Here is a 25,080-nt window from a genome sequence, read left to right on the forward strand (position 1 = left end):
CCGACGCCGCTTTCCCCAACCCAAGTTCGGGTGCGTCCCTCGGTTTAGCCCCTTCAAGCAGAGCAGCAAACTACCGGGTGGTCTAAAAAAAGCTCTTATCGTAGGATTTCTACCGGCCTGCGATCCCGACCGGGGTTTCTCAATCAGCTGTAAGGCCTCCAGACCGAGCTGCCACCTCAACGGCCGCCATGACACCTCCAGCTCATCATAGAGCACGGCAGGGTAGAGCGTCCTGTTGGCGCTCGGGGGAATGCGTCTCAAGAAACAAAGGTCGACGGGACGCTGGAGGGTGGAAAGGTTGCGCGCTCTCAGCCTAAGGAAGACCGGAAAGGTAGCTTTAGTTTCACCTGGCTTTATCCCACTCCCCCCCCCAGTCCTTCCAAAAATGTGGGTGGCGCAGGACGCTTTTTGGAAATCCATTTTACCCGTGGCTAATTCCCAACTCGACATGCAACTGAATGCCTATTCTTTGAGGATAGATCTTAGACCTCCCCCCCCCCCGCCCCCGTAGACAGATATGAAATATTTCACAGGATTACGAGGTATCCAGAAATATTTGTGACTGCCCCTCCTTTGTGATTTCATCAGTATTTATGAACAGTAAGAGTACTTTTCATTCTGTTCCAGTACGATTAAAAAAAAAATACTGCTTAGTCTGTTTCCCAAATCTTTAGACGGTCATAAGTGCGAAGACCGATTGTAAGTCACTTTTTTCAGTGCCGTTATAAACTTTGAATGGTTGCTAAAACAATTGGAAAGTTATCCACGTCACTGGTTTGTTATTTGTGTACCCCTGGTAATTATTAAGATGTCAGTCAGTTTCATGTTTGTCCAATGTAGCATCTTTTTCTATATTGTTTTTGTAGCCTTGAACTTTGTAGTTTCAGTCTTGTCCAATAAAATTTGTTCCTCTTCCATCACATTTTAAAACAGTCTAGTTATAGAGGCAGACACACTTAATATTAACTTCTGGGTCCATTGTTCAAAAATATCCTTCAGTAGGTCCAATGTTAAAATAGTTTGCTCCATTCTTTATTAGTAAGTCAAATTTAAGTGTTTTTAGTTGTAATCTTTTTTTCAGGTTCCCTCTAGTGTCCAATATTCAAATCATATCATGTTTCTTTTCAAGAAACTTCAAAACAAAATAATTTTCTCACAGGAGTCTTATAATTAATTGAAAAAATCTTATTTCAAATCCAAAATCATAGTGCTAATCACCTTTTGCTGTTTATTTCAAAAGAATTTTCTTTAAAAAATAATTAAGCCCTTAAACTTGGATTTAAAATGTCTTTTGGTAAGAAATCTGGTGCTGTAGAACTTGTCGCTCCAAAGGTTCCTAATAGCTTAGTTAACAACCAATTTCTAAAAGTGGTTAGAAAAGCAAGCATGTGAACCCAGGGTCATTTGGAAAGCACCAACTTGGTTTGAGAGATGGCTATTCTCTCATTGCCAGAGCTCAAAACCTACTAGAGAGTACTGTCTTATGTTCTCCTCACAAGGAGCACTTCTGGGACTTCTTTTCGTCCAAAGAGGAATTATGAAGACCGTCTACTTGTTAGTTCTTCATTCTGCCATGGTTGTCAGTCTTCAGTTTGCCATTTCTTCCTTAGAAGTCCCCATTTGCATTTTTTTAAATTATGAAAATGCATAATTCAGCCAAGGTTCAAAAAGTTCAAATTTAAGGGAAACATTACTATTTGATTATTCAAACCAGATATGGTTAGAAACCTGATGAAGGTTCCTCTCTCAATTCTAGGTGGCTTACAATAAAAAGCAATCCATTTTTTTAAAAAAAACACCAAGCAATTGGTAATCGTAATAGGTGACTTGGCTCATATTTATACTTCCCTCCCCATGGAGCTGTGCTCTTCCTGGGCCAATGCCCAGGGGGATAACCAGGTTTCAAAATCCTTTCTGAAGCCAACAGGGTTAATTTATATAAGCTAATTTAGGCCATAATAATATAGTACATCATATTCCTGGGCCCTGTGGTCACAGTCCTTTTTGTTTGCTTGCTTGTTTGTTTTACATTGAGCTTGAATTTTTTTCTGTGTGATGCACTATTATTTTCAAAAAGTTCATAAAGGGGCCATTAGTTATCACAGAGCTGAAGGTAAGCTGGGCTTTGCTTTGCCCTCAGTGTATATCTTGTTCTTATTTATACAAAGGTAATTTTTGTATCTTACATATCACAACATATTTTCAATTTTATTATTACATTTTTATGCTGCTCATCTCCCCTATAAGGCAACTCTTGGCAGCTACAGATTATTAAGGGATTGGGACTATATCTGAAGCATGTATTTCCTCAAACACCAACGTTTGATGGAGAACAATGAACCAAACATTTTTGCCCTATGAAATATTATGCCCATCCCTCCCGGGGAGTGAGATTGACTCCATCTCTGATGTCCTTGCAGAAGTCCCCCAAAACCTGGCTGTGTCGATAAGCTTGGGGATCTTAAGGAAGTGGTGATTTAATGAGGTAGCTAAATTGCTTGTAACATCTAATCTTTTCTAGCAATTAAATATGTTATAATTATGAAATTAAAATATATTTTAATATTAATAATTAATAAATAAATAAATTCTAGAGCATTAATCTGGTTATAATGCCAAAGGAATAAAAAACCCTTAGAGGACATTATTAAAAAAGGCCTTGGCTATGAAGGAAATCCAGATTTCTTTCAGGTTTTCCACCAAAAGTGGATTCTATAACTTCAGTTTTAGGAATGTTCACCATTACAAATGGACAATTTTCAAGGCTGTCCATTAATGTAATCCCCAAGTAGAGAAATGTTCAAATTACTAAAAAACTCCCAAAATTTACTGCATTAACTTTATGTAAACTTTATGTAAATGTTTTACCACAAGTTGACACTTAAAGAAGGGTTCCACCTTTTTTAAGCACACACGTTAAATGGAAAAAATATATTTAAAATCTTTGCTTCATAATTGATATGGTATATATACTGTACATGTTTTGAAAAGATACTTTGCTTTGATGAAGAGATATATTTGAAAGAAATGGACCTAAATTCATCCAGATTCAACTTGTCCACAAGGACACAATTTATTGGAAAAGTACGAAAAAATAAAACTATGGTTTTTACAGACTAGTATGATTTCATTTCATGGCTTCTATACATCTTTTCATATATTTCTTTTCAAGTAGTAGCTTAAACACAATTAAAATGAATGCATGTAGCTTTATGTAACTAATGCTGTTTTTCACCCCAAAAGAACGTGCAGTAAATATGGTAATTTTTTGTTAATAAATAAATTAGGCAAATCTAAAATAGCTACCTTCAGTTTACTGACTGGCAAAGCTAGATACACTCTTATAGTATTTATCCTTGGACCAAATCGTAGTGCTTGTACTTCTGTAATAGTTTCACAGAAATCAACAGCATATGAAACATGAAAATAAGAGGCATTTGGCTTTCATATTTAACTCTCAAATAACTTTTGTAAACAGATATTATCAAAATCAATTTTAATATTGTGTTATTTTTATAGTACCATAATCTGTGTACATTTATTAATTATTCAGTAGCAAAGAATGACACATGAACATGGTGCAATATAATAATTTTAAAATAATTTGCAAAACCTAATCAATTTCACAAGATTGTTTTGTATATCTGGCAAGTATCCATAGATTTAATGAGTATATCATTTGTATCCAAAACTATAGCCTTAATATGTATATGTAAACAGAATGTGTGCTTAAAGCATTTTTTTAAAAAAAGAACTATTCTTAATACAAAATGCAAAATTCAGTCATCCTGCAATATTTGTTATGTAACATTTGACTGTCAGAATAAAGTAGCTTACAGAATTTGCTTCCCAGTTTCCCTTGAATAAACAGTAAGGTGCATGAATGAAGACCATTCATGAAAAGCTGCAAATCTGTTACAAGAAGACATTCATTAACATCTGATATAATACATACTCATACACATCCATTTATGTATATCCATTTTTTAACACATAAGTAACTGTGCAGGGTTCATTTCAGATGTTACTAATGCATATTAATAACGTGGCACGGAAATCATGGCATCAAAATCTTTTTTAACTTCCTCACTTCAAAATTAACATGGAATCTTGGAAAGGATATAGCTCAATGGCAGAGCACATGATACACATGTAGGAAATCCGGGTTTAATTCTAATTATCCTCCATTAAAAGCAATTCAGGTAGCAGATTCTTGCTTGAGACTGGAGAATCATTGCCAGAGTAGATAATTCTAACTTAAATGGACCAATAAGCTGATTCAGTACAATGTAATTTATGTCCAGCTTGATAGTATTAATACTTACAGAAATATCTAACAGAAGATAAAATATTAATACCAACTGAAATAAGAATTATAACAACATTTATCAACTATATCCAACACTTTTGACTTCAGTTAATTGGATTCTAGGTGTTGGCTGAATATATATACTAGATCAGTGCATCATAGCCAGTATTGGCCCAACATTTAGTAAAAAAATACTAAAGGCATTTTTAGAGCAAAACAAGGAAGAAATAAGTCTTGAGTCTGCAATTGGAGCGGGTTCCTCCTGTGTGCCCATCAAATCAGCTTTGGAAGATTGGAATGCGTGGAGGCAGATCTGGAGGAGCAGGAGAATAAAAGTAGGATGTTCCATTTTATGATGATGATTGTAATTCTCTAGCATTCTTCCAAAATAGGTTTGATGGTCAGCAAATCTCTTGCTATTCTTAAGTCAAAATGTTAACTGATTAAATTCTGGAATTAAGATGATGTACAGTAATGCATGTAATTCAAATATTTCTCAAAAGTGAAAGGTGATTTTTTTTTTATATTCAGTCCGTCAATCTGGAATCTTGGAAGTGCACTGTAAACATGATACTTAGAATGCCTTTGAGCATATATGTGAAACTACAAATTTTTAGATTTCACATAATCTTATTTAGCAAAATTCCAAGGCCTTGCTCTGCAATCAGGTGATGCTTGATCTTCCTGTTAAGAATACATCCTGCAAGAACAAGCCATCACAACTGAAAGAGCTGCTCCCCATTCAAAAATCTGCAGATCCCGTAAACTCAACCTGAACATCTATGGATCAGAAAAATATTGGATGAGATTTTATTGTATATTAATAACCCTTTTCTCACTGTTCTTCTGACTGAATAGAAATTACCCAGAAGGTCAACAGTCTAACCATAAACTAATGAGATTTTATTGTATAGTAACCAAATTGTTTTTTTTAATTCTGATCCTCAGTCTGAAATCTCACAACAGTATCTTGCTTTGGTACATCAATGAAATGAACCCTACCTTTATGCCACCCACACAGAATTAATACAAATGTATCGTTAAGATTAGAATAAATATAAGTATTTGTCATTTCTTTTCCTCTGTATTCAAGCTGTTTGTAACAGTTTCCAAGGACATATTCATAGCGGCTTGAAGCATATCATTTTCACTCATATTACCTCCTGAGAAGAAACAAGAAAATAAGATATATTAATTCTAGAAGATCAACAATTTAAAAAGACAGAAAAAGATCTAGTTCTGATGCTCATAGTTTACTAGTCCAAGACAGGACTGGGGAACTTCTTGCTGTCAGACAGGCCTATCCAGGAATTCGCAAAAGACCTATTAATCATTTTCTAATTGTGCAGTATAGGCAGTCAGATCCACTTTACCTATGTCTTTCTTTTTTTTTTAAAAAAAAAAAAATGAAGTTAAGAGTCAGAACATGATCTGACTGACTGATGTAAATTAATCCTCTGTGGTCTTCATTTACTTGGGAGCTAAATCTAGTTCTCCACTCTTGGTTTAGGAAATTGGTAAAGAGGATTGGCATCATTATTTACCACTCCCCCATCCCCAGTATTTATCCTTTTCCTTGGTAGATTCATAGAGAAGACTAGATTGCATTCAACTACAGATTCCTCTGAACAGGAAAACCTTTGGCTTAATATTAAAAATAAAAATAAATAAATTAGGAAGCCTTGAACCAAAGTTAACAGATGCCTATCTTTTTTTCCAGATATTTTGAGATGTGTCTGAATATTTAATTAACTTTTCCCAAATAGCATAACAGGTAGTCCTCAATTTACCACAATTGGGACTCAAACTTTCATCACTAAGTGAGGCAATTGTTAAGTGAATCACTGTAGACATTATATGAATTTGGCTTTCCCATTGACTTTGTCAGGATTGTTAAGTGAATCACTGAGAAGCTTATGTGAATCTGGAGTCCCCATTGACTTTGCTTGTCAGAAGCAAGCTTGAAAGGTCACAAATGGCAACCATGTGACCCTGGATGCTGTAACCCTTTTAAATATCTGCCAGTTGCTAAGCCTGAATTTTGATCATGTGATCATAGGGATACTGTGACAGCCATAAGTGAAAGGACCAGTCATAATTCACTATTTCCACACCATCATAACACTAACATTGATTCACTAACATTGACTGAATGGTTGTAAGTCAAGGACTACCTATAATATTTCAGTCATCATATGGACTGATACTGAATGTATCTGATTACCATACACTGAACTACCTATATAAGCATTGCACCAACTTGATGGCTTATAAATTTATTGGATGCAATACTATTATTTCTAAATACAATTTCCAATGGACATACTGGCTGGAAATGAAGACAGCTGTGGTTCAATAGACCAGAAGGACAGTAGCAAAATTGATGAAGGATGATTTAACAAGTAGAACTAGGTAGACCTCATGTAGATGATTTTACAAATACAATACAAGGGAAAAAGAAGAAATGTTTCATATCACTGTTTCAACTATTATAGCAAATACTACAGATAAGGAGACAAACATGGAGACAAATTTCATGTGTGTCTAATCACACTTGGCCAAATAAACTATTCTGTTTCTATTTCTATTCTACAGAGTTATAAGAAAAGGTTCCAAGTTAGAAAAATATAAAACCCTTAAACATTTAGCTTATACATTTACTGCAGAACTACCGTAAGGTTTCAGAAAAGTTGAAAACTAAACCAAACCAGAAAAAATAATAAAGCTGATATAAATTATGAAAGAAAAAGCAGCAAATATTTTATTTATTCTATTACATTTATAGTCTACCTTTCCTGTTGGGCTAAAAAAAACTAACCATATTACAATCAGTGAGAAATTGAATGAGGCTTTCTAGTCTGCCTTGTCATTTTAAGCACTACACCACAATGGCTCATGTTATTTATTTATTTCATTATTCATTCTTTGAATAAATACCAGAAAGCATTCTCCACACAAAATGTATTTGCTGCTTCTGGTAATTTGTTCCCAAGCCTTTTACACCTTTAAAGTTGAGTAAGAAGTGATGCTGAAAAAATGTTAGCCACTTCTGCATTTAACACAACATTGCAGTGATGATATTCAAGATGGCTAGTTCCAATGTGCATTCTGCACTAAGTGGAGTTCTCTAAAGTTAGTCTCATATATAATGCATTGTGAACTCCAGCCATAGATTTTCAACATATGGCAGATAAGTATCTATGGCATCCAAATAGGTTGGCTATTAAGGGTGAATTTTACCATGCCATTGAGACCATTAGACTTAGAACTGATTCTATGAGCACTCCCAAGTTACAAATGTAATCAAGAGGAGTGATCCAATTTAGAGTAGACTGAACAGATTCTTTTCCCAGTTTATTAGTCCTCATCTATTATCAAGTTCAAACATCAATTCAGAACAAGTACTACCATGCTTCTACTTGATGAAAAAGGACAGAACTGGGCATCATTCACACACTGGTACTTCATTGCTATTCTCTACATAACCTCTGTAAAGTAGATACTCAAACACAAAGAACAAAATGGAAGACATCCCCCCCCCGCCCCCCGGAACTGCCACAGGGCAGAGCAGCAGTGCTTTCTGAAACAAGTTGTCTAAATTTCAGAGAGCATTTCCCAAAGGATATGCTGACCAATGATACAGAAAGCTAATAAGATATTTGGTAAAATGTATTAAACAAAGTAAAATATATCCTTGGTTCATCATTTGAAAGAACAACTGGAAAAATGTGTTGAAATCTGGCAAATAAAAGCAGTACCTGTGTCATTAACTAGTGCGTGTGAATTTGTAGCTACTTCACCATGGAATTGTGGAATCTGAACTTGCTTTTGCAGCTGCTGCTGTCTAAAACAATCAAAGAGAGAAATATGCCACATTAATTTTTATTATATGTAGAAAAGCATTTAACTTTATTCCTTGCCTTTCTTCATCCAATTTAATTTTTCCTATTAAATAATGAATATTTGAAAAGTTCATAGTACAGGGAGCTGGATCGATGTATTTCAATTTTTGCACTACACACATTAACACACACGTATGTGTATGTATGTATCCATGCTTAAAATATTCAATTCTAAAAACTGATCAGATGGATGTAATATTTAAAGTATATCGATCCCAAAGAATTAGCCAATAAGCTTACTAACAATTGTTGACAAAACTCCACATTTTGGTCTTTTTTCCTAGATTCCATTTTTCTCCTAACACAGAATACACAACACAAAAATATTTTGGGATCAGACTATTGGGAATTACATCTAATTCCAAAGCCAGGAGATGACAAACCATCCTTGAAAAGGCTAAACCAGTGCATTCTCAGAGAAAAAAAAAAGAAAGAACAATGTTGCCAGGAGCACCTAAAAGTTCTCTGATCAGGATATGGAGTTTGGCACATTACTATGGTAGAATGTGCTTCTGGACAATAATTATAGTATAGTGATTATTATTAGAGGATATTAAGTTTGCCTGTTGGTGCATTTTCAGTTATTACCTTTCTTTGAATTAATTCAACATAAAAACTTTCTTCAAAATAAAAATGATAATCACAGATGCATGTACATAAAATAGATAAGGATTATAGGAGTACCAATTGCTAATGAATGTATTTTATCATTACATAATAAGAACAGGAGATGTATTTTGGTACCATATCCAAGTTAATTTTAGTCTAGAACAAGCCAAAAGAGAAATTGGATACAGTAATATGCTTGTGAAAGAAGCACTAAAAAGAATGATATCAAGAGGCAGGCAGTATAGCATTTTCAATTAAAAATAGTAACACTGCTGCCACTTTTGAGCAAGACGACATGAAGTTTGCCACTACTGCAGTAATCAATGAACACATAAATATGGCAATAGAGATCAATTATCAATTTGCTACTAGTTTATAATTTATACTGCCCTAAATAAAAAATACTTAAGTGATCATGATAAAACATCATACATTCATTTGCATTTCAAACTGGAACAATCATCTATATAACTGACCAATGAATTAGTTACGTAGGTAGCGTGATTTGCCCAAGTACGGAATCCTGCTATCTGCAGCCAGCATGGTGCCTCAGTCTTGCACTATAATATCAAGCCAAAAGAATCAAGATATTTGCAAAACTGAGTGAGTGGTTCAGGAGTTTAAGAACCAGTTAAACACTGGTATGAGTTAATTCAGGAAAAAACACACCTCTCAGCACTCGCCTAGTACTTTGGACTATAATTCTATGTTCTAACCAGCATAGTTGGTATTAGAAAAGATAGGAACTGTAATTCAAAATATCTGAAAAACATCAAGTAATAAAGTAATATCACTTAACAAAAGGCTTCTGGGGCTTGCCACCCACAAATTATGCTTTACACAGTTTACATTACTTTTCAAAATAGGCCTGTCTTCGACGCCGCAATTCTTCTGATGGGAGAGATTCAGTTTGACCTGTTGCAGATGAGTGTGGAATGTTCTGTGTGCAACAATCTGAGAAGCCACTTCGATGTTCTCCTAAAAGTCACACACACCCACTTATTGGGAAGGTTAAGTTAACCAGGATATTTACTATGTTTCGCATAAAATAACAAAAGCAATCTACAATACACATTTGTATAGTAATCATAGAAGAATTAAACAGTAATAACAAGAAACAATATAAAAATCTTTTTTTTAAAAAAAAAGCAACAAAAGCAAATGCCATCAATCATACTTTAAAACCTAGAACAAACCAAATCAAACCAAAAACATCCGCAGATTGGTTTCCTTCACAGCTGGCAATAAAAAGGCTGGTGCCAGTTAGACATGCTCAAGGGGGGACATTCCACAAACCAGGACAAAATCCTGGCTTTCATCCTGACTATAGAATAAATGGCAGCTCAAAAGGAACACTTTCACCTGTGATCTAATAATGCATGTACTAATAATCAGGTTTTTTTAATATTGCATTTCAAAACCAGGAGACTGAGAGGTCTAGTCCTGCCTTAGTAATGAAAGCCAACTGTGTAGTTTAATGCTGTCACTTTTAGTTCAACTCACTTATTTATAAAGATAAATTTTAAAAACAGTATTGGTATAATCCTACTTAGTAGCTGGACTACTAACTGAATGTTTCGTATCATCTTAAAGGAAGTCCTATTACATTGTAAATAGAAGTTGGATTTGGACATTATAACAGCATGGATAATAAATACCAATATATATATGTTAAATCTTGAGATTATCAATATATTTTACCTGATTATGATTAATATGAAATAGGGAAGGGCTGCTCAAAATTAAAATCAATAATAGCAGATTTGTATTTGCACAAACACATTTTCTAATTCAAAAATCCGATTTCCTTTGGGTGAGCAATAAAGCCAATTCTTACAAATCTAGTCTCAATGTGTTCATGTATGTTCTATCTTCTAAATGTATCTAGCTGCTAGTTCCATTTCAGCCAGACCAGTTCAATATGCAATGGATCCAGGCAGGCAGGACAATGCCACACAATGCCAATATATTGTGTATTTTTCTCCAGGTTGGATTCTGTATACTGGAGCAGAAAAATAATCTGGCAGAACAAAAACTATTCAGGTAAGGTACAGCAGTGAAACAGGTAGAGGCCTGACTTGGAAAGTGAGACTGAGAAACACCTTTGTTGAGTTTAGACAACATGAATCTAGAGTACTGTAGTGCATCAAGATTGTTAGGATTGCAAAAAACATTACAGTAGCCCTCCTTTAGTGACCACAATAAAGACCAGCAACTTAATTGTTAAGCAGTAGTTGCCAAGTTAAATTGTGACTGTGGTTGTGAAATTGCTTTAGTTTTGTTTGTTTTGCAGGCTTGTGAAGATCATAAATATAGCTAATGATCATCACCACTGTAACTTTGAACAGTTTGCTAAACAAGACGGCTTAGCAAACAAAGCAGTTGCTAAAAGATGACTACTTATATAATGATTATATTTCACAGTAAATGCCCTATAATTGGAATTTATAAGAAGGCAAGTCTAAAGCTAGGCCAGCAATTTTGGGAATTCTAGGCAATTAAAACTAAAGTGAAATAGTTGCACCTCTATCTTGGCATTTAGTATTTTTATTTGATATGCAATTATATCTAAGCATAGTACAAGGCCTGCTATCTGAGCAGTAACAATTCTGAGAAGTTGGCTGAGCTGAGTGTGTGTGTCTGGTCCAAATTTATCCAGTGTGCTTCCATAATTGAAACTGGATTAGAAACTAGCTCTCCCCATTTGTATATCAACACTTTAGTCACTCAATTCTCTTGGACTATACTATTTTAAACTGCCTTTATGCAGTAAAGAAAAGTGTCTGATGTTTTGGAGCGATGGATGGATGGATGAAAGAATTGAAGTGGTACTGTAGTTCTGAAAGACAGGTGCAACTATGGCTTAGCTCCTGAATTAATATGCCCTTAGGAAGACTTTTGCTAGGGTCAGGAATTTCAGCCTGCCATGAAGCAGATAAAGGCAGAGATAGTTAAATCTTTTAATAACTGCCTAAAACAGTCTTGAAATACTGTCACCTTGTAATAATATTAATGGGAGACACAATATTTTGAAATTATTATTCCTACCTTAGACTTCAAAATTTGGTTACTGAATTAAGAAAAAAAAGTAAGATTTTTTGTTTTTGCTCTGATGGGATGGAAAAAGCAAGAAGCTAATTTTGACACTTAACCACCCTTCTGCCACCAAAGCACTCTAATTGCAGAGATCTGAATTGTTCCTTATCATTCAACTTTCCTCATACTTTTCCATATGTTTGAAAGTAAAAAAGAAATACTTTCTTGCCAAATATTCTATTTGCTTTCTTCACCAACTTAGTATTAAATCATTCAAACTTGAGAATAAATCCTTGCATTTGGTCACTTCAGAAAAAATCCCACTCTGCTCTAAAGAATAAATTTCTTTGAAAAACTTAAATGACTCCAAAGCACCTCACTAGATGCAACACTGTTATTTATTAGAGTTGTGTAGTGTTTGAAAATGATTTGGAATAAATGCTTTTGACTTAGAGATTGTGCTAAGTCTAAATAAATTCTAACTCATTTTTAAAGTGTGCAAATCTTATCTATAAAGACATTTTAAAGGTATATAATGCTTCTGTGGGCAGAAAACTTGGTGTAAGGGTGACCTTGGCTCATTTTGGGCCAATTGCTGTCTCTCAGCAATAGAAAGTAAGTCATGGCAAACATGTCTAATGTCTGGCAGACAAAACTGCTGGTACTAGTCCTTGCATTCACCAGGAGTCAACACTGACTCAAAGGCACACACACAAAAAGCTTCAGTGTAGTTTTATTGGTTTGTTGTATTATGTTTGAATAAGATTAAGCATACAAAATATCAATTCATTTTTAAAATCAAAATATAATCTTTCACCTTGCATACTAAGTTGAATAGCCCTCCGGAGATCTGCTTCTTCATCCTCCATATCAATTTCCTGTCTGCTGAGTGCAAGTGCTTTTTGGAAATTTTCTTCATCTTCATCTAACATATTGCTATTATCAAAGGACTGGTTAACATCTAGTGCTTGTTCTAAGTCTGTTTTTTGCACCCTGGAAAAATTAAACAGAAAAAAACCATTCTTACTCTAAAGCCAAATTCTGCACTATGTCTAGATGAGTGGTAGAGAGAAGGATTTAGTTTTTAAAAGATACAGTGGGCAGAAAAAAGATGGCTATCAGTTTGTTCATGTTTGTTTGTTCGTGTCAGAAGTATCACAATTAAAATAAGGCATACCATATGACATAAAATTTAAAATATTAAATACAAGATTAATATATCTCCAAATTAAATAGATCTTATCCAAAAACTAGCAACATTAATTGCGTTGTTAAGCTACTGCCATGAGGTCCTCAAGTGTACATTGATCGGGACACAAAGGGCAGCTTTACATACTGTATGTGTTGTTGTCTCCATGTCACCACAATCACAAAGAATAGAAGCCAGAAGTCTCTGGATCTTGTACCCATGCAGAGTCTATTAATGAGGTCAGTGAATTTATATATAGCACCATTGACACTATCTTTATTTAAGATTCTGCTAATAGCTGCATTTGCACAGATAGCTATGAAGGTCTTTTTTAAAAGCCTTTTTTAAAAGACTTACTTTTAAAAAATTCCCAATTCTTAAGAAAATATACAGAAATGATGCAAAACTTATTTTGTATTTGGTATAACTCCTATTAGACATAGATAATATCTTTATTATAGGCAAAAACATATTTTGTAAACACAATAGTACCTTCTACCTTTTAGCTCCTATTTTCTTTGTTCATAATCAGGCCTCAAAAATACTTACACTGAATCCATTAAAATACAAGCGTTTATTTACCTTACCTCTGATCTCTTGATTGCAGTGTGTCTTCCCCAATTAATTTTGGCCTTTGCATTTGCTGCACCCGAATCATTTGCAGTAATTGATCAGCTTCACAATCAGGTAAGTCACCTTTTACAACAAATATTGAATAACCTGTGAAAGATAAAAGGATATGAACAGATTAGGAAGATAATCTAAAAATTAATATAAAATACAGGGGTTAGTGGCCAAGGCAGTAATGGAGAGAAAAATGTTCTTTATCAATAGTAGGCAATTTGGTTGTGCATTCTGCATTACTCAGTCAAACAACACAGGAAAAGTGTTTCCTTAGATGAATATTACAGCAATATTACAGCATTTAGCATCTGAAAATTAGCATTACCTTCCTGTTGTAGCTGAGCCAGAAAAAGTGCAAGGTAAGTATCAGATATTAGTTCTGGACCGGTCAAAAGAGAGTTCAAGTTGAACCACTGTTCAAAGAAAGAAAATTAACATGCAGTGTGATTATTAATAATATATTTTAATACATAGCAAAACATATACCTACTACCGGGATTAAAACAATTAAGTAAATATATGGTATATGCAATCAAAGATAAATAAAAGAACTATTTTGTATTACTACCCTGTTTCCCTGAAAATAAGACCTATACCGAAAATAAGCCCTAGCATGTTTTTCCATGTGCACCTAATTTAGGCCCTACCTCAAAATAAGCCCTACTTAAGAGCCTGCACAGTGGCCAGCCGCCCATTACAGCTGGTTGCTTGCAGTGCCGCGGCCACGAGATGAGGTGAAGGGTGGAGCTGCCCCACACACCTCGCACCAGCTTACTTCAGGGCCCCCGCAGCCAGGCCACCCTCATGGCCGCGGCACCAGCATGTCGCTTTGCCTCCTGCTCCTTTGTGGTCACGAGCAAGCAGAAGAAGTGGGCCTGCGGCCATGCAGGGTCCTGCTGGATGGGGCTGCTGGAGCTGCCATCGCGAGGCAAGGCAGGTATCTTGGCATGGGTGGCCTGGCTGTGCAGCCCTGAGGTAAGCCGGTGCAGAGCATATGGGGCAGCTCCATGCCCCCAGGTCTCACGATGGTGGCACTGGCACACTGTGCAGCCTTCTGCCCCGCCACAAGCAAGAAGAAGTAGTGGGCCTCTCATACATGGGGAAAAAAAATAAGATGCCCTCCAAAAATAAGTCCTAGTGTTTATTTTGCGGCCGAAAAGAAAATAAGACCTGGTCTTATTTTTGGGGAAACATGGATATGATATTATTTGTATAAATCTGATGGCCTGCAAACAGCTTGTCAGATACAAAACTCTTAGTGTCTTCTAGTCATTTTCAGATAGTATATACAAGTTAATGGATGCATTAACATTTAGTTATGGGGGAAAAAACAAGGCTGTAATCAAAGGAATGCCTTGAATACATAGCAGGAAACTTAATACATTGCAATTGCTGCTTTAGAAACATTTATTGTAATGCAAATGCCTGGTTTTAAATTAGAAAAACTGATGAATCAGAAACATCAAGGGAAAAAATCTGGCTACTCCTATCTAAACTACATATTGCTAAAACTTTCCTTTTTGTCTCTTTTAACCTTCAATTAGCAAAATGATGCGTCATAGGGCAACAATTTTTGAATCAAGGTATCTGAAATATGTTTTTAAATTAAAAAAATGTGTACAAAATCCAGGACCCATTACTCCCATGGATTTGAAATTTCAAATATCTTAAAATGCGGCTATTGCAGCAACACCACAGTCAGCTGCAGTCACGTGATTGTGATTTCCAATGCTCTCTGCCAGCTTCCCACAAAGACAGTGAGGAAACTGGCAGGAAGTTGGAAATCACTCTCGTTCCCACTGCTGTTCTGGCGACCCATGGTTGTTTTATATTTAGGTAAGTAAATATTCATAAAGGATGATCCAAAAGGTTGTAGGTTGTCTAATACACCTCTATTAGACATGAATGAACATGAACATTCACCTACAATACTGAATAGTAGGAACAAAGCAGCTCTGGGAAATAACATTTTGAATAGAGCCAAAATATTTCATCAATTGAATCTATCTACCTACCTACCTACCTACTTACAGTATCTATCTATCTATCTATCTATCATCTACCTACCTACCTACCTATGAATGCAGTGTTTGTCATTAGACAGGCACTAAATTTTGACAGAATTTATAGCAGATTCCAATGACAAACTTGACATCGATTTTAAAGAAGAAAAATAAAGAACTTTACCTGTTTCCCTAATTTTCGAACTGTAAACCAGTGCTCTTTATAATTACAAATAAAAGATCTTTCATTTCTGAAAATAAATCACAAAGTATTCAGAGAATTAAATATTTGAGCACAGAAATATTAATCAGTGTTACCATTTTTGCATTTAGAAACACCATACTGTAGTATTAAAGCTATCATTCGGATTATGTGAACTTTTCATCCACAGATAGTTCAGAATATTTAGTAATATTGTTTTGGAGATATATTTATCATTACATATGCTTGATAAATACAGACATACTGGTGATGTCATTAAGCAGATACCATTCAAAAGCAGCATTCTATAATGCTACGGATATTGAGATGTCATGAAGGCTCAGGGGACAAATGAACATGTAAGGCCTCAATAATATGAAACAGAAAATGCTGAGCGGATAAAACCAGAACTTGAAATAGTAATTTTCAAAAGGAGTTCTGAAGGAAAGTATAAGGGTTTTTTTTTTCCTTGCATAACCGTTACTATTTTTTAAATGGAAGCAGGGAGCTAAAAAATAAAGTCTTACATAGGTTCGATCCCGAGCCTCTGATACTCTGGGCTGTTGAAGAGGATTAGTTCTAAACCCCAAACTTTCAAGGCATTACTTATAACCTGTCAAAAAACAGCACTTTTCATGAGATAAATCAGTCAGTTATAAAATGTAAGCAATGCAACCATTTTAGAACTATAAAGACAAATATATTAACTAAATTCAGACACAGTCATACTCAGAACAGACCACTGAAATCAATGGAACTCCAGTAGTCAGGACTAAAATCACATTATTTTAATTGGTTTGCTCTGATTAAATCTGGACCCATCCTATTGTTTCCACTAAATTTGAGAGTGGGGGAACAACCATATTTCATTAAAAGAAAATCACTGGACTAAGTTAATTAAGAATTAACCTTCATGAATCTACATTGAGCAGGCCACATATAAAATACATTTAAGGGAGGATAACAAATATACAATTTGAAAACTAATTTGGTCTTTCAGAAAACCAAATGCATTTGCAGAGAAAATGATAGGAAGAAAAAAGAAACAATTTGATTTTTTCCCCCAAAAGTCACATTATACACCTGAGTTGTTATTATCAGCAGCTATATACAATCAATTTGCTCTGGAAGCATCAATTTTATTCTGACTGTCAGGTCATTATGTGTAGCTGGTAAGATATTTAAAACCTATTGGTCTAATTCTTTATATAGTGAAATCCCATTTTAGCTGACTATTTTAGGGAGGAAGTGTCCCTAATTCAGGAATATCTTTAAACACATAATACATTATTATACCGATAGGTGACATTTATGTGAATGCATGATTTATATCTTTACCCAAATTACGATGCAAATGCTGTAAATCACTGTAGAAATTTAGTTCTTTGTGAATGAGTCTGCTGTAATGAGATCTATAAACTATAGTTTTACTTAATACTATAAAATACATTTATTTTTTCAAGGACAAGATATTAACAACCATTTTAAAATGTCAGTAAAATAATTAAATATTGAGTAACTATCCCAAGGATGTTTTTTTCAAAAGGCAACTGGACTTTCTTTGTTCTTTCTTGAAGACATTTGACTTCTCATCCAAGAAGCTTCTTCAAGTTCTGACTGAATGGTGGAGAATGAAAGGATTTATATTCCTATAAATATTCTTGTATGATACCACTGATCTCCTGTTTACAACATAGTCCTATCAGCAATTCCAAGAAGGTTCCACATCCATTTGCACTATTAAGATCATCCTGAGGACACAGATAAACCTCCAAGTAGCCTCAACAACTCCTAGAGAAAGTGCTAACAACCAGATGATTGCAACGAATATAAATCCTTCCATTCTCCACCATTCACTCAGAACTAAAGAAGTTTCTTGGATAAGAAGTGAAACGTTTTCAAGGAAAAACAAAAGAAGTCCAGCTGCCTTTTGAAAAAGCACCTTTAGGACAACCATGACCCAGATGACTGAGAATCTCCATAGACATGTTGAGTGACTATTTTCATGAGAGGCATATTTCTGGACATCACTGAGTATGTCTCAGTATATTCTGCATATTTTGGACAAAGTAGTCCATTTGTTCTTAAATTTCTTGTTTGAAATACATTATTAATATAAAATTTGTTTGCCAACAATTGGGAAATTAAAGAGAGAAATTCACCCTGCTTCATATTTTGTAGAAGAGGAGAAAATAAACACAATCTATAGAAAAGTATAATGATAAATTGCAGATCAAGTCTGCCACCTTCAGTGATTTCAAACTTGAAACAAATATAGTCAACTTTGGATAAAGTTTACTTTGTTGTTACAAACTACTGTACTTTGCAGAGCATATATACTATGTAACGTACATGGCTCTGAAGTCTTTGTTCCTAGTTTACTTATTATTTACTTAGCCTAGTTATTACATACAACAATCTATCCCAAAGCAGCCTACTATAAGGACAAGATAAATACAGATATTCCTCAAAATATAACTATTTGTTTAGTGACCATTCAGTTATAATGGCAGTGAAAAAAGTGTCTTATAACTAGTGCTCACACTTACTGTGTTTCCCCGAAAATAAGACCCTGTTTTATATTTTTTGAACCATGAAATAAGCACTTGGCCTTACTGCCATGCACTCAAAAGCCTGATTGGGCTTATTATCAGGGTATGTCTTATTTTGTGGGAAACAGGGTACAACTGATGTAGTATCCTCATGTCACATGATCAAAATTTGGGCACTTGGCAACTGGCATATATTTAGGATGGCTGCAGTACCCTGGGGTTATGTGATCATCATATGTAACCTTCCCAGTCAATTTCTGACAAACTCAATGGGGGAAGCCAGACTTGCTTAATGAGTCACTTAACAACTGAAGTGATTTCTTTAACAAGGTAAAATTGGACATGACTCACTTAACAAATGCCTTGCTTGGCAATTGTCCCAATTGTGACTGTATGTTAAGGACAACCTGTAATTAATTATACAGGGATGTTGTAACAGTATGTGAGGATAAGCTTAGTTATGGGAGGGGGAAGAGATGCTGCCAAAGAGAAAGTAGAAGGTTTGTACTATTAGACTTACAAGATTCTGTTAATGTAATCTTACAATCAAGTAGAATTAGCTCATCTGGTCATGTTTCCTGTCCTGTTTATCTGGAAATGCTGACATCAATTTTGAGTAGAAACTGTGCATGTGTGTGTGAGCACATATTTGCACACAGAGAGAACTGGTTTTATCTAGAAAGCAAGTTTGCTGCAGTGATTAAGGCACCAGGTTAGAAACCAGAAGACTTAAGTTCTGATCCCACCGTAGGCTTGAAAGCCATCTGAGTGACTTTGGGCCAATCATTCTCTCTCAGCTCAACTCACTTTATAAGGTTCTTGTTATGAGGAAACTAAGAGAAGGGAGGAGTATTAAGTATGTTTGTTGCTTTGAGTTTTTCTATAAAAGTCATAAAGGCAGGATAAAAACTTCAATATCAATCTACCGCTGTCTATTTTACAGCTTGAGAAGTTGGTGAGGTTCCTTTCTGAGTGTCTCTCTCTCTGCCTATTATGCAGCTGCAAGCTATGCCCTCTCTTATTTGATCATACCCTAGCTGCATCTTTTCTCTCCATCTCCTGAAATTATTCCCACATGTTTATGTATGCAAACTTTTCACTTTGTAATGATTTATTTGGAAAATATAAATACTATACACATATACCTTATAAAAAGTACATTTCCACCATCCTTGATGTACAATACAGAGGAAGATTTTTATTAATTACATCATTATAGATAAATAAGCTCATCTGTTTGTCCAGAAAAAAACTTAATGCAAACTTTTTCTAAAATCCCAAAGGACAGCTTTACTGAGGCAGGGGGGAAAATCCAAATAATGTATTACCTTATCAGTTTGCCCTGGGAAAATCTGTCCCATCCTAACTTATGTAGAAAAATTATATAAATTATTAGAATGCTAATATTCTACTGAAAATCAGTGGGATGTAAAAGCATGGAAGCTATTTACAGAATTGCAATCACAATGTAGATTTGAAACATAAAGAACTCTCTGTAACCATGGATTTGCTCCTTGTACATTTTGGGATGCATTTACTTTAAGAAATGTATTCACTGAGCACAGCTGTTTCCTAAACAGCTTTAAAATAGGAGCCCAGGGTATTTCAATAAGCATTTTCAAATGTTGTATTCTAACAAAGTTTTCACAAATTATAGAGCAACTGCTTACTTGAATTGAGAAGAAACCACTATCATCCATGTTTCCTGAAGGTTGCTGTTCAACAAAGAATGCAAAGGAAAGAAGATTAATTTATGTGCTACAGAAACTTTTGGAAAATCATAGGTAGAGAATAAATTCAGTTAATCTTAGTAAATCTTAAACTTTATTCGCTCTAAAAATACTTTTAATGAACCATTCTGAAGGCATGAGAACAAAGGTAACATTCTTGGATTTACACGTTATGTCAATGAGAAACAGCAGATAAATTATGCAACACCAAGCAAATACAAGAATCTAGTGATTAGTACGGTAGCCTTTTTCATTTTGCTCTTTGTATTTAAAAGCAGCATGGGACAAAATAAATTCTGTACCTGAAGTTCTCCAGTTTTTAAAAAAATCTTTAAAAATGGTAAACAGAAGTTTCACTAAGAAATTGACTGTAATTCTAATACCGTGTTTCCCCAAAAATAAGACCCTGTCTTATATTTTTTTGAACTCCAAAATAAGTGCTTGGCCTTATTTTTGGGGAGGTCTTATTATTTTGGGGCGCATGGAGCAAGATGGGGCTCCTCTTACCGTCTTACCTGATTTCCAGCTCTGCATTGAAATATTTTCGGGAAGGGCTTATTTTCGGGGAGAGGCTTATTTTAGTGTATGCGCTCAAAAGCCCGATTGGGCTTATTATCAGGGGATGTCTTATTTTCGGGAAAACAAGGTACAGGTAGTTCTCATCTTACAACAGTTCGTTTAGTGACCATTCAAAGTTACAACGGCACTGAAAAAACTGACTTACATCTCAATAGTCATGTGACCAAAATTCAGATGCTTGGCAACTGACATATATATATATATATGATGGCTGCAATATCCTGGAGTCACTTGATCCACTTTTATGACCTTCTGACAAGAAAAGTCAATGGAGAAGCCAGATTCAGTCAACAATCGTGTTGCTAACTTAACAACTGTAATGATTCACTTAATAACAGTGGCAAGAAAGGTCGAAAATGGGACAAAACTTACTTAATAAATGTTTCACTTAGCAACAGAAATTTTGAACTTCATTGTGGTCATAAGTTACTACCTGTATATCTGGAAATGCTATTCTAGGAAGGAGAATAGATAACTTTACATTTCATCATTCTGAAATTCAGCTTCAATATAAGTTATTTCAGTAAGAAAATATGCAGAACAAAAACTGGCAAATAAATGTAAAACCACCTGAAGAGCTGTTACCTGTAAAAATGTTCTATATTCTTCGCTAGAAACTCCACCCTCTGCCATTCTTATTCTCTCTTCTTCATCTAACTGCTGTGCAATAGAAGACAGTTCCACAGGACTGAAATATTCCCCTTGCAGTAAGTTATTCAAACAATGCTGGGCACACAGAGAACCTTCTTGCTAAATTATGAAAAAAAAAAGGACAATATTGTATGATCTTTTCATGTTTATTGTTCAAAAACCAGAGCAAATATAATCCTTTTTTTTTAATTATTTTTTTTTATTTTTCAACATAATAATTCCATCTTCAATTAAACAGTGTGTCGTCCAGGGACAGATATCTTTGTAAAGTAATAATCAAAATTTACAGCAATATTCATTACTTTAAAATTAATTCTATAATATTAAAATGATAATATTAAACATAATCATAATATTTGTTTTTTTCTCTTAACATATCTTCATTTCACTAATCTTTTTCTTTTGTTTCCCTGTTTCTAACTTCTGATTTTATTATCTAACCATTGATTAAAATAAGTCCCATATCATATAATGTTCAGTTTGTTCTTTTTCCTTGATTGCTAGCATTAGTCTATTCATTTCTGCACATTCTAATATTTTCCTGATCACATTCTCATCTGTAGGCTCATTGTTTCCATTAAACTATTCAGCTAAAATTATGCCTATGCATGCATATGTACTTGTACACACAGTATTTATATATAAGTATGTACCCAAACAAGTCCAACTAGTTCTGCATGCAATTGCAGAAACACATTCATAATCTTTATCATTTAAGTTTCCTAAATTACATCTTTAATTTTCCAACATAGCTTTTTTATTGTTCCAGCACATTAAGCCATACATAATACTGACTATAACCTATTTTTATTACTTATTATCAAGAGAAAATATGCACATCAGTCAACTGTGATATATATCTGGTTTAGCACTAAATAACAATTCTAATGTAAAATTAATCATAAGAAAATCAAAAGCATGAATTTATAATATATAACATATATCTGTTTCTAAACATAAAAGTCGCATTTCTCCACGAGGACTGAAGTATAGGTATTAAGGTTGTACAAAGCAGAAGGACTTTAGTAGAAATCATGATCAACAACAGAATATTATTGACTATGATTTAAATTATTATAGTCTTTCTTTCTGATTAGTTTAAATCAATATGACTTAGACCAAACTTCTCCAGCATTAAATAACTCTTCAGTATCAATTGGTAAACAACATAGATGCCAAAGTGCTATTACACTCATATCCTGCTTGAAGGCATTTGGTAGCCCATTGAAGAAATGGGACTAAGCTTCTTAATACAGCTCTTTCTCGATTCTCCGACCTAAACATACCTAAAGAAAAGCATTTCTATACATTCCAGAGTAGCTAATTTTTTTTCCTTCATGCCAGAGGCACCCAACCCTCTGCGATGTTTTTAGGGACATACAGCTCTTGGGAGGGGCAAGCAATTAGCAAATTTATGTTATGCTTAAAAATGTTCTTCCTTAATAGCTAGATTAGTTGAATACCATTACTTAATGCTATTAAATCTCTGCCCTCTTTCCAAAACCTCAGAGAAAATCTGTTTGACAGGAAAATGACAATCCTATACCATTTCTGACAAGTGGCTGCCTTCAGAATCAATCTGAAATGTAACATTTTATCTTCCCCAAAAAATTTACATCTAGAGATGTCAATACTACACAAAACAAAGATTGAAAAGAAACCCAAACCATTCTCTTCCCCCAGCAGCAATTATTCAGGTTATACATAATGTTGATGTCAAGGAAAAAGGGATCATATTAATTAATGGCAGAGATGCCTGGGGCACACAGAGTTTCAAAACAACCAGTTCCATCAGTAAGGCAGGAAACAAAATCATGTACTGTGTATCATTCTGCGTGTATAAACACAAATAGCTGAAAGGAAACACCGAGTGTGTGTGTGTGTGTGTGTGTGTGTGTGTGTGTATGTATACACACACACAGGCAGCAGCAGCAGCTCATATAAAAGGTTAGTGTTTAGTAACACCAATTCATGTATTCTGGTCCTCCATGTTCAGCTCTCACTTCTTTGTCTTTTGCTCAATGATCCTGCCAGCATGGTTAAGGGGCGACGATGCTCCGAAAAGATTCACTAGTAAGCATGGGAGAGAAAACGCTTCCTTGCACCACCCAACTACAGGAATATACTTTACAAGCATCACCTTAAAGAGTAGGCGTCCGTTTTCAACAAACGTGACCGCTTCGACAGGCGACGGGAAAGGAAACAATGTTTCAAAAGCTCAGACCTTTATCGTAACAACCGTCACCACCACCACCATCCTCTCCTACCTATTTATTGGAAACCCTTCACCCGCCTTGCCTTTCTAGCTACCTCCGAATCACAAGAAATTGGGCTTTATTCTTATTCTTCCCCTCGGCAGCTTGAATACAAAAGTATAAAAGACTAAAAAGAGATTTTCGTAGCCTTTGAACGACCCAAGGAACCGAAACGGGAAAGTTTCGCTTGCCGGGCAAGTTCCCCGCGAGCCGCTTTTCTTTCCTCTCGCTTCGCCCTTTTTTTTAACCTCACACCCCACCTTCCGTAAGGGAAGGCAAGAGGCTCACTCACCCTCTCGTGAAAGATGGCCTCCATGTTTATGTGTCTCCCACCGCCACCATCGGCTCCACACCACATGATCCGACCCAGCCAATCAAACCACGCTCTGCTCCGTGACCTGCTGCAGCCAATCGCCGAGGCTACCTCTGCGTTCCGCCGAGCTCCCCTTGATGCGCCTCGATGAGCGCAACAAACGCCCCGTAGTAGTCCGTCGCAACGCTATGCGCGCCTCTTGCTGTCGTGCTCCGGCGTCGCCTGGGGTCGGGGAGAGGGGCAGCGGACAGCGCCGGGGGTGGGAGACCCCGCTCGGGCGGGCTCGCGTCGTACCAACAGCGGGGCATTTTCAAGAGGAAACGAGGATAGGAAGGGCAGCAATAGGAAAAGAACGCAGCTCTTATTTGCCTACTGCATTTGGGTCGGAATAATAACTGAGTTGGAAGGGACTTTGGAGGCCATCTAGTTCAACCCCCTGCACAAGCAGGAGATCCTATACCATTTCTGACAAGTGGCTGTCCGGTCTCTTCTTGAAAGCCTCCAGTGATGAAGCACCCATAACTTCTGAAGGCAAGCTGTTCCGTTGTTTGATTGTTGGAACCATCAACATTTGATCGCAATGGTTTGCTATCACTGCGATTTTATATTACCGGTTTTTCCGTTTTGATGTGCAGGGCTACCAAATCTGGGTTGCCAAATGTAGTTTTCTATTATTCTCTTTCAGTTTAACGGTCGCCAGAACTTTGGCAGCGAAGATATAGTAGCCCTAGATTTAAAGATCAAAATAATCTTTTTGTGAGGTGGTGCTCAGTTATAGTGTGATGAGTGCCCCTTTGGAAGACTTTAAAAGAACAGTTTAGAGGCAAATGAACAGACTACTTTTGGAAGAAAAGGACATCTGCCTAGCCAGCCAAATCAACTGTGACAATGAATGGAGTAATAGATGTCAGTTTGTCTGACATCCAAAACACACTTAAACTGTGATTTGTTTAGCTGATTTCAGTAATTATAATTGGTTGGATTTATAATGTGCCAAAGCCTAGCATGCTAAGTTTTCTATAAGCACATATTCAATATAGTATGTAAGTAACAGACACCAAATATTTTAAAGAACTAAATATTACAGTCACCATAAAATATAACACCCCCCTAAAGGTAGTATCAA

General features: G+C 35.5%; 1 protein-coding gene and 1 long non-coding RNA gene across 8 annotated transcripts; one reads left to right on the forward strand and one right to left on the reverse strand.

The window, feature by feature from the left end:
- Positions 1-245: 245 nt before the first annotated feature.
- Positions 246-20,388, forward strand: LOC139315282 (uncharacterized). The gene is made up of 4 exons (XR_011600254.1): positions 246-331; positions 10,808-10,863; positions 13,653-13,732; positions 20,084-20,388. It is a non-coding gene; the product is annotated as an uncharacterized lncRNA (long non-coding RNA).
- On the reverse strand, positions 3,045-24,000 carry ATXN3 (ataxin 3). 7 transcript variants are annotated; one of them, XM_070941373.1, is made up of 12 exons: positions 23,934-24,000; positions 21,321-21,485; positions 20,097-20,141; positions 16,402-16,487; positions 15,857-15,923; positions 13,995-14,082; positions 13,633-13,765; positions 12,674-12,849; positions 9,675-9,798; positions 8,068-8,153; positions 5,312-5,472; positions 3,045-4,622 (listed from the first exon to the last, which is right to left on the reverse strand). In XM_070941373.1, exons 1-11 carry the CDS (start codon positions 23,997-23,999, stop codon positions 5,378-5,380), a joined length of 1,131 nt encoding a protein of 376 aa, XP_070797474.1. In that variant the 5' UTR covers position 24,000; the 3' UTR covers positions 3,045-4,622; positions 5,312-5,377. The 7 variants fall into 7 exon arrangements, with proteins under 7 accessions (XP_070797474.1, XP_070797501.1, XP_070797528.1 ...); XM_070941391.1 differs by lacking the exons at positions 3,045-4,622; positions 5,312-5,472; positions 9,675-9,798 and adding exons at positions 9,297-9,380; positions 9,490-9,582 and having other exon boundaries at positions 8,067-8,153; XM_070941400.1 differs by lacking the exons at positions 16,402-16,487; positions 23,934-24,000 and having other exon boundaries at positions 21,321-21,409.
- Between the last annotated feature and the right edge of the window lie 1,080 nt (positions 24,001-25,080).

Source organism: Pituophis catenifer, unplaced genomic scaffold, assembly GCF_029215685.1.
Source record: "Pituophis catenifer annectens isolate HBS135680 unplaced genomic scaffold, rPitCat1.0.hap2 SCAF_1, whole genome shotgun sequence".
In the NCBI taxonomy this organism is placed as follows: domain Eukaryota; kingdom Metazoa; phylum Chordata; class Lepidosauria; order Squamata; family Colubridae; genus Pituophis; species Pituophis catenifer.

Excerpts from the sequence above, each read along its gene's own strand:
- ATXN3 (XM_070941373.1), bottom strand. The coding sequence starts at position 23,999 with ATGTGGTGTGGAGCCGATGGTGGCGGTGGGAGACACATAAACATGGAG. Across the intron at positions 20,142-21,320 it reads AATATAGAACATTTTTACAG|CAACCTTCAGGAAACATGGA; the intron begins GTAACAGCTCTT and ends TTTGTTGAACAG. Across the intron at positions 16,488-20,096 it reads GTGGTTTCTTCTCAATTCAA|GTTATAAGTAATGCCTTGAA; the intron begins GTAAGCAGTTGC and ends GTTTTTTGACAG.